This window comes from Fragaria vesca, linkage group LG3, assembly GCF_000184155.1.
Source record: "Fragaria vesca subsp. vesca linkage group LG3, FraVesHawaii_1.0, whole genome shotgun sequence".
Lineage (NCBI taxonomy): Eukaryota > Viridiplantae > Streptophyta > Magnoliopsida > Rosales > Rosaceae > Fragaria > Fragaria vesca.
In genome coordinates this window covers 3,624,032-3,640,107 of record NC_020493.1, presented here as the reverse complement: position 1 = coordinate 3,640,107, position 16,076 = coordinate 3,624,032, and the positions used below count along the sequence as shown (strand labels likewise).

Sequence of the window (16,076 nt, the reverse complement as noted above, 5' to 3'; positions counted from 1 at the left end):
TCATACGAACAAGAGTATATGAATACATACATAAACCACTTAAAAGAGATGAAAATATTTGAAAACAAGCTCTCAATCTTACTAGTTCTTTCTCTCTTTTTTTCAATTTTACATATTATAGAAAACATAAGACCTTCACAGTTCAAACACAATTGATTGAGATTTGAAAACCCCCCCAAAACTAGTTACTTACATGGAACCCATCAATCACAAACCACACACAATAACCATAGAGAAGTAGCCATGAAGCCAAAACTACCTGCATTGTCAAGATGCATTCGGGGCGCGACCCGCGTTGATATCCGATCCATTTCCTTGCCATTCTTCCCCCGATTGCACCACCATCGCCGGATTATACGCCGGAACCACACCGCCATTCCTCACCCCATAGTACACCTGCTGGTTCATTCCATCAGACACAACCCTACCCGACACGTCGTACTGTTCCATTCCCGCAACGGGCCTTAACCCACCACCATAAACCTGGCCCATACCCGGTATCTTATTATGGTACCCGACCGGTATCTGAGCCTGGTATTGCTGAGGCATATACTGAGTCTGTATGTGAACCGGCTGGACCGGCGGTTGAACCGGAGCCGGGTAATAATAAACCGGAACTGATCGCACAACATGACCCGGATAGTTCGGGTCCTGGATATATTGCAACCCGGGATTGCCTGGATTACCCGAAAACCCTGTTGCTTGTGAAACGGGCAACTCCGCCGTCGTCTCTGCAAACCCCTCATCTTTCGTCTCCGGTTTCAAATCCGGTTTGGTCTTCACGGGCGGAAGATTCGGCAGCGACGGGACGGAAGGGACAGACGACGTGGAGCAAAACGGCGACGGAGCAGGAGAGCCGGGATCCGAAGCCGAGACGTTGTCCGGTACCATCCCGGGTCGGGTCTTCGGCCTGGTGAACTCCCCGCCGCCGCGGTTGTGGTTGTCGTCGGAGTTGTCCAGGCCGAAGAGATAGTCCGGCACTTCGGAGAGAATCGAGGACGCCTCGGAGCGGCCGCGCTCGAGGAGGAGCGAGTTGTTCGACGCGCCGCTGTTGAGCGCGTCGAGGAACCAGTGCTCGCGCTTGGCGGAGCCGTCGAGGAGGGAGCTGATGCTGGAGGTCCGGGAAGCGGGGCCGCCGTCGCCGCCTTTGGGGAAGAGGAAGAGGCGGAGGCGAGCGGCCTTAGGGTTTTGATTCTGTGTGATGCGGTCGTACTCGTCGATCATGTTGTCGACGTCCTCGTCCGTCGTGACGGAGATCAACGCGTCCAGGTCCTCGTTCGGGAGCTGGTACTTAACGGTGACGTCACTCAGTCCTGCAAAACAACAACAACACCGTTAAAATCAGAGTCAAACGGCGAAGAATACGACGTCGTCGTACGTGTTGTTTTAGGCTTGCCTGAGAGTTTGGAGAGCTTGGAGAGGAGGGAGGAGAAAGTGGTGGCGCGTTGCACGGCGACGATTCTGGTGTCGCCGCCGACGTAGCGGAGCTGGTTATCGTGGGGGCGGGGTAGGATCTTCCCGCCGAAGCTGCACATGAACCGTACACGTGTCTGATCGTTTGAGGGGTGGTCCGATCGCGGAGTGGAGGCGATGGAGTCGGTGTCCAGCTCAGAGGGGTGGAGTGACGTCATTCTCCGACAGCGATTGGTTTGTCTGCGGCAGAAAGAAAGTGTTAGTTGCGGGGAAATAGGTGTTGCAGTTTTGGCGTGACAAGTCGACTTGTAGAAGGAATGTCTGCTTGTACCTGTGTGTGATAGTATTCTCGTCACAGTCGGGTTTTCCTGACCCGACCCTAGTTTATTTGTTTTTTCTTATTATTTTTTGATAAAATGAAATTCATAATGATCAGTTATCAAACAACTTTCTTAAACATTTGGGGCACACATAAATGAGGAGAAAATTAAGATAACGAGTACAAGCAACGAGCTAGAATGCTCAATGCTCAGTCTGATCTACAATGGCATCTGTCGCAAAGTTATAACGAAAAATACATATAACAAAAAATGTTAACACATTTAAAAAAATTACATTTGTCGTAAAATTAACCTCACCGAAAATATAACCCCGACCTACTTTGTAATTTGGATATTGTTGACCTTCATTTTGATTCCCCACCCCCACCTCAATCATGTTCTTCTTTCTCTGTTTTGTTTTTCTATTTCTTAATTTTGATGTGTAATTTCTAAAATGCAATTATTGTGTCATATTGTATGAGACAAGAAACCTAAGATAATGATATGTAAAGCATATTCACTAAAATAATCGAAATCCATTTGAGGAAGGGATCGGAACACAGTAGTCTACCGAATCTAGATCGATTTTCATATCTTCAATTATTCAATGATAATAGAGAAGATCACACCACGATCACAAACAAGAACACCGATCTTTACTTCTATGAGTTCTATCCCAAACTAATCAAAACCAAAACCATGATCCATCATTACGTTTCAATTGAATCCATGATTGAAATTGAGACCAAACCATACACATAATGATTCGAATTCGAATGGGAACAATAACAACACCAACAACAACAGAAACAACATGATTACGTACTTGTAAACTGTAATGGATATCGGAGAATCAGACTTTGACGTTTCTATCTCGGCGATCTTCGCTGTAGTGATCGGAGTTCACCCGTCTCCGGCTGCAGAGAGAGAAAGAAGAGGGTGGAGTCGGGGAGATGGAAGCAGAGAGAGTAGGTGAGGTGAGGTGAGGGGTTGAGGTTTTTGTTGGAAGGTGGGGTTAAAGCCTGAAGGGTTTAAAAGGCCGGTGACGTGGGGGCCAGCTGGCCTTGTCTGATTGTAAAGGGCAACGTGGCGACTTGTCATCACCTTGTCCTGGGTCCCTGGGATTATGCTAAACCCCACCTGCCTGGTTCCATGATGCCCTCACTGTCCACTCACAGGACAGAGCTGGATGAGGAAGCATTTTATTTGAGGAAAGTGGTTAATTGGTTCCATTTTGCCATTTTGGTCTATGTGACATTTGATGGGTTATACATACTGTTATAGATAGATGCATGGTTATCTGGTAATGGGGATTAAGATTTGAGGGTTATGGATTGATTCCTCAGTATTACTAAAATTGTTTGCTTCAAATGCGTTTGGATTTGTACGAATCTAAATTACTGAAAGAGTTTTGATAGCTCAAAATCTGTAGCATAATTTAATTTTGTACAAATTTGGTCAACAAGTATACAGTCTATATTATGTCACGATAAGTTCTTCATAAAATAAACTAATAATCATAACCACAGTTTCTGCAATTATATTTTAGAGTTTCATGACATCATAAGTTACAGTGACCTGAATATTAGTCACTTCTTACCTCTTCCGAACAAGATAAATGCCCTCAAACTTGCACTACGTTGAATAACTCAATTGACATAAATAGAGACTCACTACCTAACTAGAATACAATCTTCTGAATTGAAAACTCAGCTGAAACAATAGAGCTTAATTTTGACCTTCATGATACATAACAAACAAAGAAACTCCATTTTTCTCATCTTCATCGACTCATCGTCTCCTCGATTCTTCTAAATGAAAACCAATAATACCTTTCTAAATTTTCTGGACAGGGATTCTTGCGAGTATTGTAGAATACCAGTCTCTGTCTTATAGCAAGTTGCGAAAATGATTAAAGGGAAATCTATGGTTATTTCTAACTTGGGCGGTGGGATGGAGACGTTTTAAAAGTGCACTGCACGCATCACCTCACCAGAAACAGTAAGACTTTTGGTTAAGCTAATACACTTATTAATTAATCTCAACAACACCTACCGGATACCACATCTATTCTTCCTAATTGATCTTACATCTTTCGAGCAATGAAATTTTATGTGCAACGTCTAGTTTGGAGGTTGTAGGAAAATATATATATACTTGTTGTTCGTGTTACATCTTATCGGTTGTGAGAGTAGTTATGATTGTTAATTTGATCATGATATTTTTTTTTACTTAACTAGCAATACAAGCACGTTTTGTAGCTATGTCTCGTGACTCGTTTTTCTAATTTCCCGTAACGAACCTGTGGCACAAATGTTAAACGGATCCGGAGATCCTAGCTTTTGCTCAAAAAATAAAGAACTATCTTTTGGCTAGGGAACAAATATTTTCCAGAACACTTTGCAAAAGAGCTAGCTAGAAAGCAAAGTATATAGTAGTAGACATTATTGGACTGAGATAAAATATCCATTGGTAAAGGAGGTGACATGAAGTTGAGGGCATGCATGTCGATCACAACTAGCCAATATATGCAATAGTCCTTGTTAGTTGATTTTATCAACTTCTACTTTCTATGACCTCTCAATTTCCGAATACGAAAAGAGAGCTTTGGATTGAATTTAGAAGCATTCGAACATACGCATACGTCCATCAAATTCATATCAACGTTATCAAACAATTATATATGGTTTGCCAAATCGTAAGGAGGTTTCCACGCTTTGGTCCGCTCTTAGACTTTGGGCTGGCCAATTCTAAAACGAGCTCGATATATTCATATATAGTTACATTATGGTGCAACCGTTGATGTAATCATATCACTCATATGATCCAAAGTTCCAACATATAGCTTGTTTAGAGCTTTAGATCCCCATTGGAAATGATGATTACAAAGTGTTTGCATAATTCGAAATCCTATTGAATTATTTGAATTTGATCCAACAACTGAAACATATAACCAGTACACAAGTGTTTCTTTCTTTTGTTTTCGATTAACACAATAACATAGAGACATGTATCGATATACGGACCATATAATCTCTATTTTAAAACTAGCGGTATTGTATATGAAATGAAAATTATTTAGTTGCTTGATCATATAGATTTTCAAGTATAAAGTTTGTTCTGTACATAAAAATATAAGATAAAATTGTCATACGTTATGACATATAGAGATGAATAATGACTCATTATCTTATTGACTCTTGAATTACTGTCATATTGTGATTATTTATATGATTCATAACTCGTGATATTGACAACTTGAAGGTTACAACGGGAAAAAGCTATCCAAATAGTTAGCTCGATATTGTTGTAAACAGGGTGATCTTCTGACCATTTGGTCATGGGCTAGCTAGCTTGTTTAATCATTTGGGCATGCACTCAAGCCAAGTTTCGTAGCCTTTCCTGCTCATTTCACTCCTACTAGCTAGAGGGATTCCCGCAACAATTGCAAATCTCCCTCCACACTTTCATACTAGGAATCAGTACGCAGTACACAATGTTGGACCCAAATTATTTATGTGAACCTTGAAGTTGTGGACATGTCATATCCAGCTACGGCCGAGCATTCAAATTCTCACCAGTTGAAATGTTGAATTCGTCAACTCCAACTTGTTATGACTTATGACTTTGTTTCTTCGAAGATGAAGAAAAATGGAGCTTTGGACTCGAGTTATGGAGCATTCCCACATCCAAAAGGAAAACAACACAAAACTGGGGAGGCTGATCATCCACTAGCTAATTATTTGTCAATTTTGAAGCCGGACCTTTCCGAGCTTTTTGACCACAACTTGATCGATATTGATAGGTATATATGCATCCAAACATAATTTACTTGTGTATTATTTTTCCAATACATAATATAATAAGGTAAGACTATGATGTGTTGATGTCTCTGATAAATGTAACTCTATCTCTAACAATACTCGGATGCATTAACATTTTCTAAATGAAAAACGAATATCACCCTGTCAAATACACTCGTTTTCATTCTAGTGCAAGAGTTTTATTGATTAGCTATGGAAAAGTTGAAACCCTACCACCACCATTATATCATCTATCGAGTTCTTATGATAATGACACACATCCCAAGGACAATTTCGCTACTGTGCACACCTACCTTCCTGCCCATCTCTCAATTATAGAAATAGAATTAGCACATGTTAATCTTTACCTTATTTATATTCTTAAAATGAAAGAAAATCTTTACCTTATATTACTATTATTTACATTCCAAAGAAAAAGAGTCCAACCAAAAATTAGGATCAAAATGATACCAAGTTTAGATATGTTGTTAATCAATAACTGAAATTACGAGAAAATATATAAATCACATGATAAATCTTCTTTAGATAATTAATAAGATTCATGGAATCTTTTTAGATATTTAGATTCTTGGAATATTTTTTTTGATTCAAAGAATCTCCATAAAGTGCTTTAATTTTATGAAATAACATGTCCTAACTTATCGTTTTGTTTCCGTTTATTCATTTATATTAAAAATAAATAAAAAAAGAAGGAAAAAAAAGAAAGAAGCAAATTCCAAATGGAATCTCTATTTCATCCCCAGCTGTCCAGAAATTAAAACCTGCTGTTTTGGGAGAAAACTAAAAATCCAATACAAAAACAATTTACAAACATCGTTTGGTGTCACACTCTTCTCCCCACCAGAAATAGAGTTCTATCTCTTTGAGGATTCTTCTCTTTTTCTTTTTTTTTTGATTTAAGAGGTCGAGGATTCTTCTCTTTGTTTCTCTCCACTTGCCAATCAGCCATTCCTGAGAATCAACTGGCTTTACAGGCGAAGTCTTCTTCTTCTCTCTGCTTTTAAGTTTCCACAGCCTCATACCCACTTTTTTTGCTTTCACGTACAGTACTTTACAGACCTCCATAAATATGCAATCTTTTCTATGTGCTAAATGTGATTCTCAAGGTCTTATCTTTTAGTGTTTTATATACTAGTTCAACAAAAGTCTGCATTAGTTTTATGCTAAAGGTCCTTGCTTTGCTCCTGCCTTCTGGCATTGGGTTTATATATTGCTTCAACTAGTCATATTTGCTGTCATGTTTTTGGATTGTGATCTCTGATATCTGTTCTTGTTTCTGAGTATTGAAAACCCAATTGCATATTCAAGTCAGCTACAACTAGATAACCCAGGTAATAGAGCAATTGAGAATTTTGTATGCTGGGTCACTTTTTTCAATGGCATCTGATTTTTACAAGTTGACCAATTTCAGCAAGAGTCATGATTTAAGTCCTATCAGGTCAATATAGGATATTTCTAGCCTACAAGATATTTATATAACACTAGGTCTGCATTTTTCTAAATGCAGGACTAGTAGCCATGACTGAAGGTAATGGGATCAAGGCTCCAGAGAAGCTTGAGGTTTGTGCTTAAAGCATTGAACTTTTTTTTTTTTTCATGAAACCAACTATGAGACTGAAATTTCTCTGCAGACTTTGTGTTTTCAAAATTAATGGACTCAATTTATTTGCTGTAATAAGCAGGGTTATTTTAAAGCTATGGCAATTTGTTGGCTCCTCGGACTAGGGTCCTTAGTCGCATGGAACAGCGTGCTTACTATAGGAGATTACTATGGAGTATTGTTTCCGGTAAGCGGCACATGTCCAGGACTTGTCTATAGCTCAATTTCACTTTGTACACATATTAGTCTTCAAGTTGGATTTTCATTGCCCTTCTGAAATTGCAAGGCAGCAAGAAAAAGAAACAGGAATTATGATACATAACCTTAATATCTGATACAATTTGATTTTTCTGGCAGAACTACCATCCTTCAAGGGTTCTCACTCTTGTTTATCAACCATTTGCATTCATTTCAATGGGAATACTTGCATACAAGGAAGCAACCGTTAATACCAGAAAGAGGATTTTAGTTGGATATACTCTCTTCTTTATTGGTACCTTGATGATGATTGTCGTAAGTAGTACCTACATCTGGTTCATGAGGTTCATTATGGTTTTTATTGCTTCAGCAATTTAACCTTCTCCTTTACAATATATAGGTGGATCTTGCTACATCCGGCCACGGAGGAGTCGGACCTTATATTGGTATATGTGCAATGGTTGGTGTATTTGGGGTTGCAGATGGTCATGTTCAAGGTGGAGTCATTGGTGATTTATCCTTGATGCGCCCTGAATTCATCCAGGTTTGCTGAAGCTTAGAGCTCAGTAACTTAATTTTCAAAGACATATTTCTATTGTTCATACCAAGAAAGAGGTTTAACTTCTTATTCTCCTTTTGCAGTCCTTCTTTGCTGGCTTGGCTGCATCAGGTGCTCTAACATCTGCCTTGAGGCTGATGACGAGGGCTGCTTTTGAGAAGTATCATAATGGTCTTCGTAAGGGAACAAGTATGTTGATCAGTTTTGATAGATAATTTACGATTTATCTTCAGTCCATATATATATATATATATCTGTTCTTCTACTGTGGTAGAAAAAGTTTCAAAAATGATAATATATGTGAGTTGAGAGACTGTATGTACTTCAGTTAATGATGGTGTCTTGATTTTGCAGTCATGTTCTTGGCCCTTTCCACATTCATCGAGTTCCTGTGTATATTTCTGTATGCAATGTACTTCTCTAAGTTACCTATAGTAAAGCACTATCGCTCAAAGGCAGCCTCAGAAGGCTCCAAAACTGTAATGGCTGATCTTGCTGCCGGTGGCATCCAAACACAAGTAGACATAGAAGTAATGCAGAACTTCTTTAATCTGACACCATTTTTTATTTTTTTATCTCCGTAAGTGCATTCCTGAGGACTCACTGCATCTAGTAACAAACTTCTCAATTTTCACAGGCAATTCCACAACGATTGACCACTAAGCAATTATTCATTCAGAATTATGATTATGCACTAGGCATATTTCTGATATATGCACTGACATTATCAATCTTCCCTGGTTTCCTTTTCGAAAACACTGGAGAACACAAACTGGGCACATGGCAAGTTTCACTACTTCTGTTTCCCTAAATGCTTCTTTTAACTTTGCGACACTACTATGACTCTTATTGCAATCTTCCTAATTTGGCTGGTGGTGAACTCTCAGGTATCCCCTTGTTCTGATTGCAATGTACAACGTGTTGGATCTTATATCAAGATACACACCACTTATACCATGCTTGAAGATTGAAAACAGAAAGGGCCTCATGATTGCAATTGGACTGCGTTTTCTCTTTGTTCCAGCATTCTACTTCACTGCAAAATATGCTGATCAAGGTTGGATGATCCTGCTCACCTCACTCTTGGGTTTTACAAATGGTCATCTTACTGTTTGTCTCATGACAGTGGCACCGAAAGGTTACATGGTAAGTGAACATGTTTGACAAACTTTGCTGGTTAATGGCCTTTGTGGTCAGTTGCTGATATGTTTTTCTTGGCTACTTTGATTTGTAGGGACCTGAGCAGAATGCCTTGGGCAATGTCCTTGCTTTCTGTCTTATGTGTGGCATATTTGCTGGGGTTTTACTCGATTGGTTGTGGATCATTGGCAATGGGAAATTTTGAAGAGTCAGATGATGAAATAAAGTTGCTGTTTGAATGGTGATGTCATGTTTGGATGAAGATCGATAGGAATTATCAAGTGCTATTCATGTATATTTTGTTGTGTTTTTTAAGCTAGATAGGCAAAGTAATTAACAAGATTGATTTCTTACCAATCGTCAGTAGAAAAATGATAATGGGTTTTCTCAAGGATGTTTTGGGTTGATTTCTCCTATCTATGTCTGTCATCTACAACGATCAGTAGTAAAATGAAAATGTCAAGTAATAACCTTATAAACAGTAACCCAGAATCTCAGATTGATAATAGTCTGTGTATCAATGTTACCAATGATGAACAGAACTGCAAACTGGTACACCCAATAAATGATTTTACAATATTATATCGATTCTGCATACTATACTGAGTGTACTCTACCTGAGAGTATGTATAATTGATGTTAGTTTGCTCCAATATCTCTCACATCAACTTACTTGGTGTTTTTAGTATGGTTAGAGGAAATTGTTGAAGCTGAATCAGAATCAGAACGCTGTACAATTGTAAATGCAGAGATTTCTGCTAGGAGTTGTTAACAATTTCATTTATAGATCCATTTAAACAACAAAATCCAAAAATCATACATAACAGGGAATTTGATGTCAGTAGCTCATTATTCTTTGCTATGATCTCAGTTTTCTTTGTCATCATTCTTCTTCTTCTTCTCATTGCATTGCTTCAAGGCTTGAACTTCAAGGTTACATTCTGGGTTTCTACAACTCTATCTTGCTCATAAATACGTTTCTCCGATCAATCTTCTTCGGTTTTTCCCCATCATACTGATAGGAATGTAACAGAGCAAGAAAAGAGTTTTACAAACCCAGAATGTAACCCAGTTTCAAGAATGATAGGAATTGGAAATCTTGTCAATTGGGTATGCATTCTCTTTTTGATCCTGCTTCGATGATGTTTCTTGTTTTTACTGTGTTTGATCTGGGTTGAAATGGAGTTGATGACAATTGATCAAAAATAATCACAAGTCTGAACTCACCGGGGAGGTTTATGGCAGCACCCACCTAGTCTCCGTGGCTGCCGCCGCCACCCTTTCTGTTTTTGGTTCCACCAGTCCATTTCTATGGTTCACAACTCCTTGCCTAGTACATTTGATATTTCCTATGGTGATTAGGAACAGACGATCAGTCCAGTTTGATTGTTTCAAAGGTTAATCTCATTGTTGGTTACTGTACATTTTCATGAAAAAGGGTCAAGATGTAAAAACAAAAAATCTTCACCCAAAATGCCACCGCTATTGTTGCTGCTCCCTTTGCATGTGTTCTTTTAGGTGTCAATCTCTTGGACGATCCCATTTGGATACTTTTTTTTATTGCCTCTTGACGTTGTTTCCCTGCTCACCTTTTGGACATTAGTTACTTCATGAACAACAACAATCCGCATCAGTTCCATCGGCTTGGCCCAAATCCCATTCTACACCCCAATATATGCCATTTTTGCTTCAACCTTCCATCGAAGTCCATCTTCTCCATGAAACTGTAAGTTTTTCTTTGTGCTCTATGTTCATTCATGCATTAGTTCTATGCATAACAAGCTTGGAATTGCAATTTCTCCCTTATACCCAAGCTATAAATCTTGATGGTGATGAAGCCCCTTGATGCTTGAAGTGGTTTTCGCTTGAATTTCATTCAGAGTGATGAGAATTAGAGTTGGGTGTAGTAGAGTGAGTGAAGAGGAAGAGAGAAAAATAGGAGAAGGGGTAGGTGGTGGTCTCGGAGGTGTTTCTGATGGAATGCTTTCCATGTGATTATTTATTCTTGGAAATGCATTATATCATGCTTTTGAAATTATATCATGCATTATATCATGCTTGGCAATGCTTTCTCTGTGGTAACGTCTTCTGATTAATCTTGTGGAGAAATGCATTCCTTGTGGTAATGCATTGTATAACCCCCAAGCCCTCCTGTTATATAGTCTTGTTGGCAAGACATTGCTTGTAGTCATATGTCTGTGTAATAATCTTGTTGGCAAGGTCCAGGTAGCTTTTGAATAAGTTCTATAGATGAATACTATCTACCTAGCACCTTCCATCTTTCCAAACACCTTTGCTAAACCAAAAGGACTCCTGTTATGAGAGCACTTGCACACCCATTGTCCTTTGGCTTCTAAGGACTAATACATTGAACAACCAGTTCATATTCAATTCACTATTGTCTGTTTTTGGCTTTACCTTCTTGAATTACACAATAACTCTTATGATACTAATTTCTGTATAAGATTAATAATATCTGTGCTGCATCTTTTTTAATCAAAATGCAGGGAGTTGCCATGGCCGATGCTCCGCTTCAGGTTTCTGCGTATTGCATTGAACTTAGATTTCTAGAATCCCTTAACTAAGAGAATTTTTTTTTTCTTTTTTTCTTTTTGATAATTTGATCATATCCTATCGATTCTGAAATAAAGCAGGGCAAGTATAAAGCCATTGCAGTTTGTTGGGTTCTTGGACTAGGGACTCTATTTGCGTGGAACAGTATAGTGACTATAGCAGATTACTATTATAATCTTTTTCCGGTGAGCACATTCATCATGTTGTGTTCTTTATGGAACTGAGTCACAACATTCATCATGTTGTGTTCTTTATGTTGCGTTTTTTGTTTGAGATTTAAAAAGAACATTATATAGATTTATATATTACAAGAACATGATGATTATCATTTTCCTATTGCAGGAATACCATCCTTCGCGGGTTCTTACCTGTGTTTATCAACCATTTGCACTGGCAACATTGGCCATATTTTCATACAAAGAGGCAGAAATTAATACAAGAAGGAGAATCTTAGTTGGTTACACCCTTTTCTTCATTGGTACCTTAACTTTAATTATCGTGAGTGACGCCTACATTACAGTATTCTCAATTTTTACTATCAATCATCATAACTATTATTTCAAACTGAAGTTAGCTTGACTTTGAATTTGTAATAGGTAGATTTAGTTACATCTGGGGCTGGAGGAAATGGATATTTCATTAGTATATGTGCAATTGTTGGTGGATTTGGGGTAGCAGGTGCCCATGTTGAAGGTGGAGTTGTGGGTGAGCTATCTTTTATGTGCCCTGAATTCATCCAGGTTGACCTTTTATCTCAATGTTCCCAATGACTTATTTTCAGAACATATACTTTCAAACTTCTTCAGTTCCAATGCATATCTCTTGTTCGTGTGTTCTGCTTCTGCAGTCCTTCTTTGCTGGCTTGGGTGCAGCGGGTGCTTTCACTTCTGCCTTAAGGTTGGTAACAAAAGCTGCCTTTGAGAAACATGACAAGGGTCTTCGCAAAGGAGCAAGTATGCTTATTTTCTGTACTAAAAGACCAACTGGTGCACGGTTCATCTTAATTTCTTATATATCTATATGGAGTTATTTGCACTTTTGAACTATTGTTTGCAGTGTTGTTCTTGGGGGTTTCCGCATTCATTGAGCTTTTGTGTGTTCTATCGTATGCAATTTACTTCCCGAGATTGCCTATAGTAAAGTACTACCGCTCAAAGGCAGCCTCAGAAGGCTCTAAAACTGTATCAGCTGATCTTGCTGCTGCTGGCATTCAGGAACAAGCATCGGATGTAGAAGTATAGATTACAACTTTCTTTAGTTCCATGAATCAGTTTTGGTAGAGGACATACTCAGAATTTTAGCACTTACCAGCTTCTCAAACTTCCATGCATGCAGGTCAAAAATGATGCTAACCGACCAGATAGATTGAGGAACAAGCAATTATTTATGCAAAATATAGATTATTCTCTCGACTTGTTTCTCATATTTGTACTGACATCGGCTATCTTCCCTGGTTTCTTATTCGAAGATACTGGAGAGCACCAGTTAGGCTCATGGTGAGTTTCAATGCTCCTCTCATTTGTAGTAAATTCTGTTAATTATGTTTTAGGAGTCACTCTAGCTTTGTGCAGGTATCCACTTGTTCTAGTGGCAATATTCAATGTGTTGGATTGGATATCAAGATACATACCTGTTGTGCAATTCCTAAAGATCGAATCCAGAAAGGGTCTCATGATTGCAACTCTAGCTCGTTTTTTATTCGTTCCTGCATTCTACTTAACTGCAAAATATGGAGACCAGGGATGGATGATCATGCTCACCTCAGTCCTAGGATTAACAAATGGTTATCTCAGTGTCTGTGTAATGACAGTGGCACCGCGCGGTTATATGGTCAGTTGAATATTTGTCAACATGGTGGGTTAAAATTGCTCCTGATACTTACTTGCCTGGTTGTTTTTGCAGGGACCTGAGCAAAATGCGTTGGGAAACATTCTTGTCCTGTGTCTTTTGTCTGGCATATTTGTAGGGGGTTGTCTTAACTGGTTGTGGCTCATTGGTAAAGACACACATCAAAAGGTCCAACTAGTGAAGAAACAATTTGACACTGGTTAATTGAAAATAACTGGTTGATTGTAATCAATGTATCTACTGTGTTTCACAAGGTTAACTGGTCAAACAAACATCTTTGCATATTGAGTTATAGTAATTACTGTCAATGTGTGGAAATCAGATAGGTTAACCTTGGTGGTTACTTCTTGATGAAAATTACTTGCCTGGTTGATTTAGCAGGTATCTGATCAAAGCTTGTTATAAGGACAGTTGACCAAAGTCAATCACAAACTTTCTCTCTATATCTCCTCAACCTTACAGTCCTGAATGCTCTATGAAAATTTAGCAGCCTTATTTTTAGGATATAGCACTAATATATTTATAGACAAATGCAGTTACTTACCGGTGTTTCCTCTTATCCGGATAGAATCAGCGTTGTTACAGTTACCTACCAATTTCAATGGTAAATGTTGGAGTTCACTCATCCTCATAATCCTCAGTCCCTTCTGTTTGTAATAGCAAGCATGCTAACCAGAATATATATATGTTCATGTTTGAGAGTTTTTGAAGAAATCTCTCTGGCCATTTCCATCATTCACCTATATATTCTATTCAAAATGCTGCCTTGTTCTTGTAAAATATGAATCTTCTTTGCCTTGTAACCACTTCAACTTTATTCAATGCATAATTACGTGAAGCAATAGTTCCTTATGTTCCAAACCATCCTCTTGATGCTTTTGCTCTCAGCATAACTATCATGTTTTCAATATAGGATAGTTTTTGGAGAGTGATAAATGGCTAGGAAAATGTTGGCTTTCTCTAAGATTTTAAGGTTCGAAAAACTAATACAACACCCTGCAGTTTGTGTACTGATCCGGAGTTTGCACAAGGAGTCAATTCCGGTAGCATGGGAGAAACCAAAACTTGGTTGGACTAAGTTGAACTTTGATGGATCATCTAAGGGCAGAGAAGAGAAGGCAAGCATTGGAGGGCTATTTAGAAATCACAAGGCAGAGTTCTTACTTGGATATGCTGAATCCATAGGAAGAGCAAACAGCGGCATTGCAGAACTTGCTGCACTAAGAAGAGGCCTTGAGTTGGTTATGGAAAATGGTTGGAACGATCTATGGCTCGAAGGTGATGCCAAGACATTGCTTCACATCATTGCAAATAGAAAGCAGGTAAGATGTGCAGAAGCACAGAGGCATGTCAGTGAGATAAACTCGATAATTCCGGAACTGAACAATTGTGTTCTGACTCATATTTATAGAGAAGGTAACCGAGCTGCTGATAAATTTGCTCAAATGGGGCATTGGTATCAAAAGCCTCAAATTTGGGAGCACATTCCTCCTGATCAAGTGTTGTCCATCATGCATGAAGATGCTGAGGGTAAGGTTCTTTTTCGTAAAATAAGATGAACCTAAGGGAAGTCGAATGAGGCAACCATCATATGCCCAAAGGGCACAAAATTTCTACGGGTATATACATAGCTTGTTTTAGAATATGCTATGATGCATTTTAGATCGATGCACATTACGCATCATAGGGTGTATATATATGTAGTGCTTGTTCTTTGGATATATATCTGCATCCAAGTTCGAGTCTCAACTTTAGTACTATTTTCTTTTTGTCAATGTAGTTTCAGGTTTGGTAACTTAGGCCGAACAATCTCATACTTGGGCCTAGTGCAGATGCTCTTGTAAGTTGTAACACTAGTTCATTATGATTTGTATGTGTATAATTGAGGAAAGCTTGTAACTTCTGTAAATGAAAGCTTATTGCGTTGGTGCCGAGAGTTCAACTAGATTATACCACATTGTTCTCCCAAGGGTGACAGTGAATTTCATGTAGGTGTTATATATATACGAACACTGTTTGAAAATCTATTTCAAGCTAATTTTCGTAGAATCTCTTCTACATATAACCTGCAGCTGGCCAGGTTTGAAATTTGAGGATATGAATTTGAAAATTAGACCAGGTCAATCTCATCATGATGTACAACATGACTATAATCATATAAATCTAATCTATGACAAAAAAGAAAAAATCGAAAATGTAACTCGGTGAATCTGAAGATGTAAGGTTTACGTTTTTTTATATATATATTTTATTTATGTCGTTTAATTAAGTTGTTGTGTATCAAAAGGCGATAAAGTGAATTTGTAAAAGAATATGATGAATAACATGCTTTTAGTTTGTAAACGGGGTAGGATTGAAATAAGCCAGAGAAAGCAAATAGCAAGCACAGAAAATTCGTTTCCAAATTATTTTCAGTAGGTGGAAATGTAGTACAACTACCATACACCTAGTACAGAGAAACGTGCAGCCATAAAAGAGGTAGCGTTTGGGAAGATGAAATGATAGTACAAGCAAGGTCGATATTCCATACGTACAAAGTCTCTGTGTGTACTGTGTACTACCTTCTTGAATCTATTGCTACAGCCAATTATAAAAGAAGC

The 16,076-nt window shown here is 38.5% G+C and overlaps 2 protein-coding genes and 1 pseudogene across 3 annotated transcripts in view; 1 reads left to right on the top strand and 2 right to left on the bottom strand.

The window, feature by feature from the left end:
- LOC101310880 overlaps positions 1–16,076 on the bottom strand; it is a 1,534,871-nt gene that overhangs the window by 107,732 nt on the left and 1,411,063 nt on the right. The window lies entirely within an intron of this gene.
- Positions 2–2,716, bottom strand: LOC101295895. The gene is made up of 3 exons (XM_004293498.1): positions 2,560–2,716; positions 1,397–1,653; positions 2–1,313 (listed from the first exon to the last, which is right to left on the bottom strand). Exons 2-3 carry the CDS (start codon positions 1,629–1,631, stop codon positions 268–270), a joined length of 1,281 nt encoding a protein of 426 aa, XP_004293546.1. The 5' UTR covers positions 1,632–1,653; positions 2,560–2,716; the 3' UTR covers positions 2–267.
- On the top strand, positions 6,478–9,537 carry LOC101294536 (annotated as a pseudogene). The gene is made up of 10 exons (XR_184186.1): positions 6,478–6,536; positions 7,065–7,117; positions 7,240–7,344; positions 7,515–7,670; positions 7,756–7,899; positions 7,998–8,103; positions 8,269–8,444; positions 8,528–8,697; positions 8,802–9,060; positions 9,149–9,537. The product of XR_184186.1 is annotated as an equilibrative nucleotide transporter 3-like (transcript).

Bases quoted from the DNA above. Each gene is read 5' to 3' on its own strand.
- LOC101295895 (XM_004293498.1), bottom strand. From the start codon at position 1,631: ATGACGTCACTCCACCCCTCTGAGCTGGACACCGACTCCATCGCCTCC. The intron at 1,314-1,396 runs GCAAGCCTAAAA...GTTGTTTTGCAG, and splicing joins CAAGCTCTCCAAACTCTCAG to GACTGAGTGACGTCACCGTT.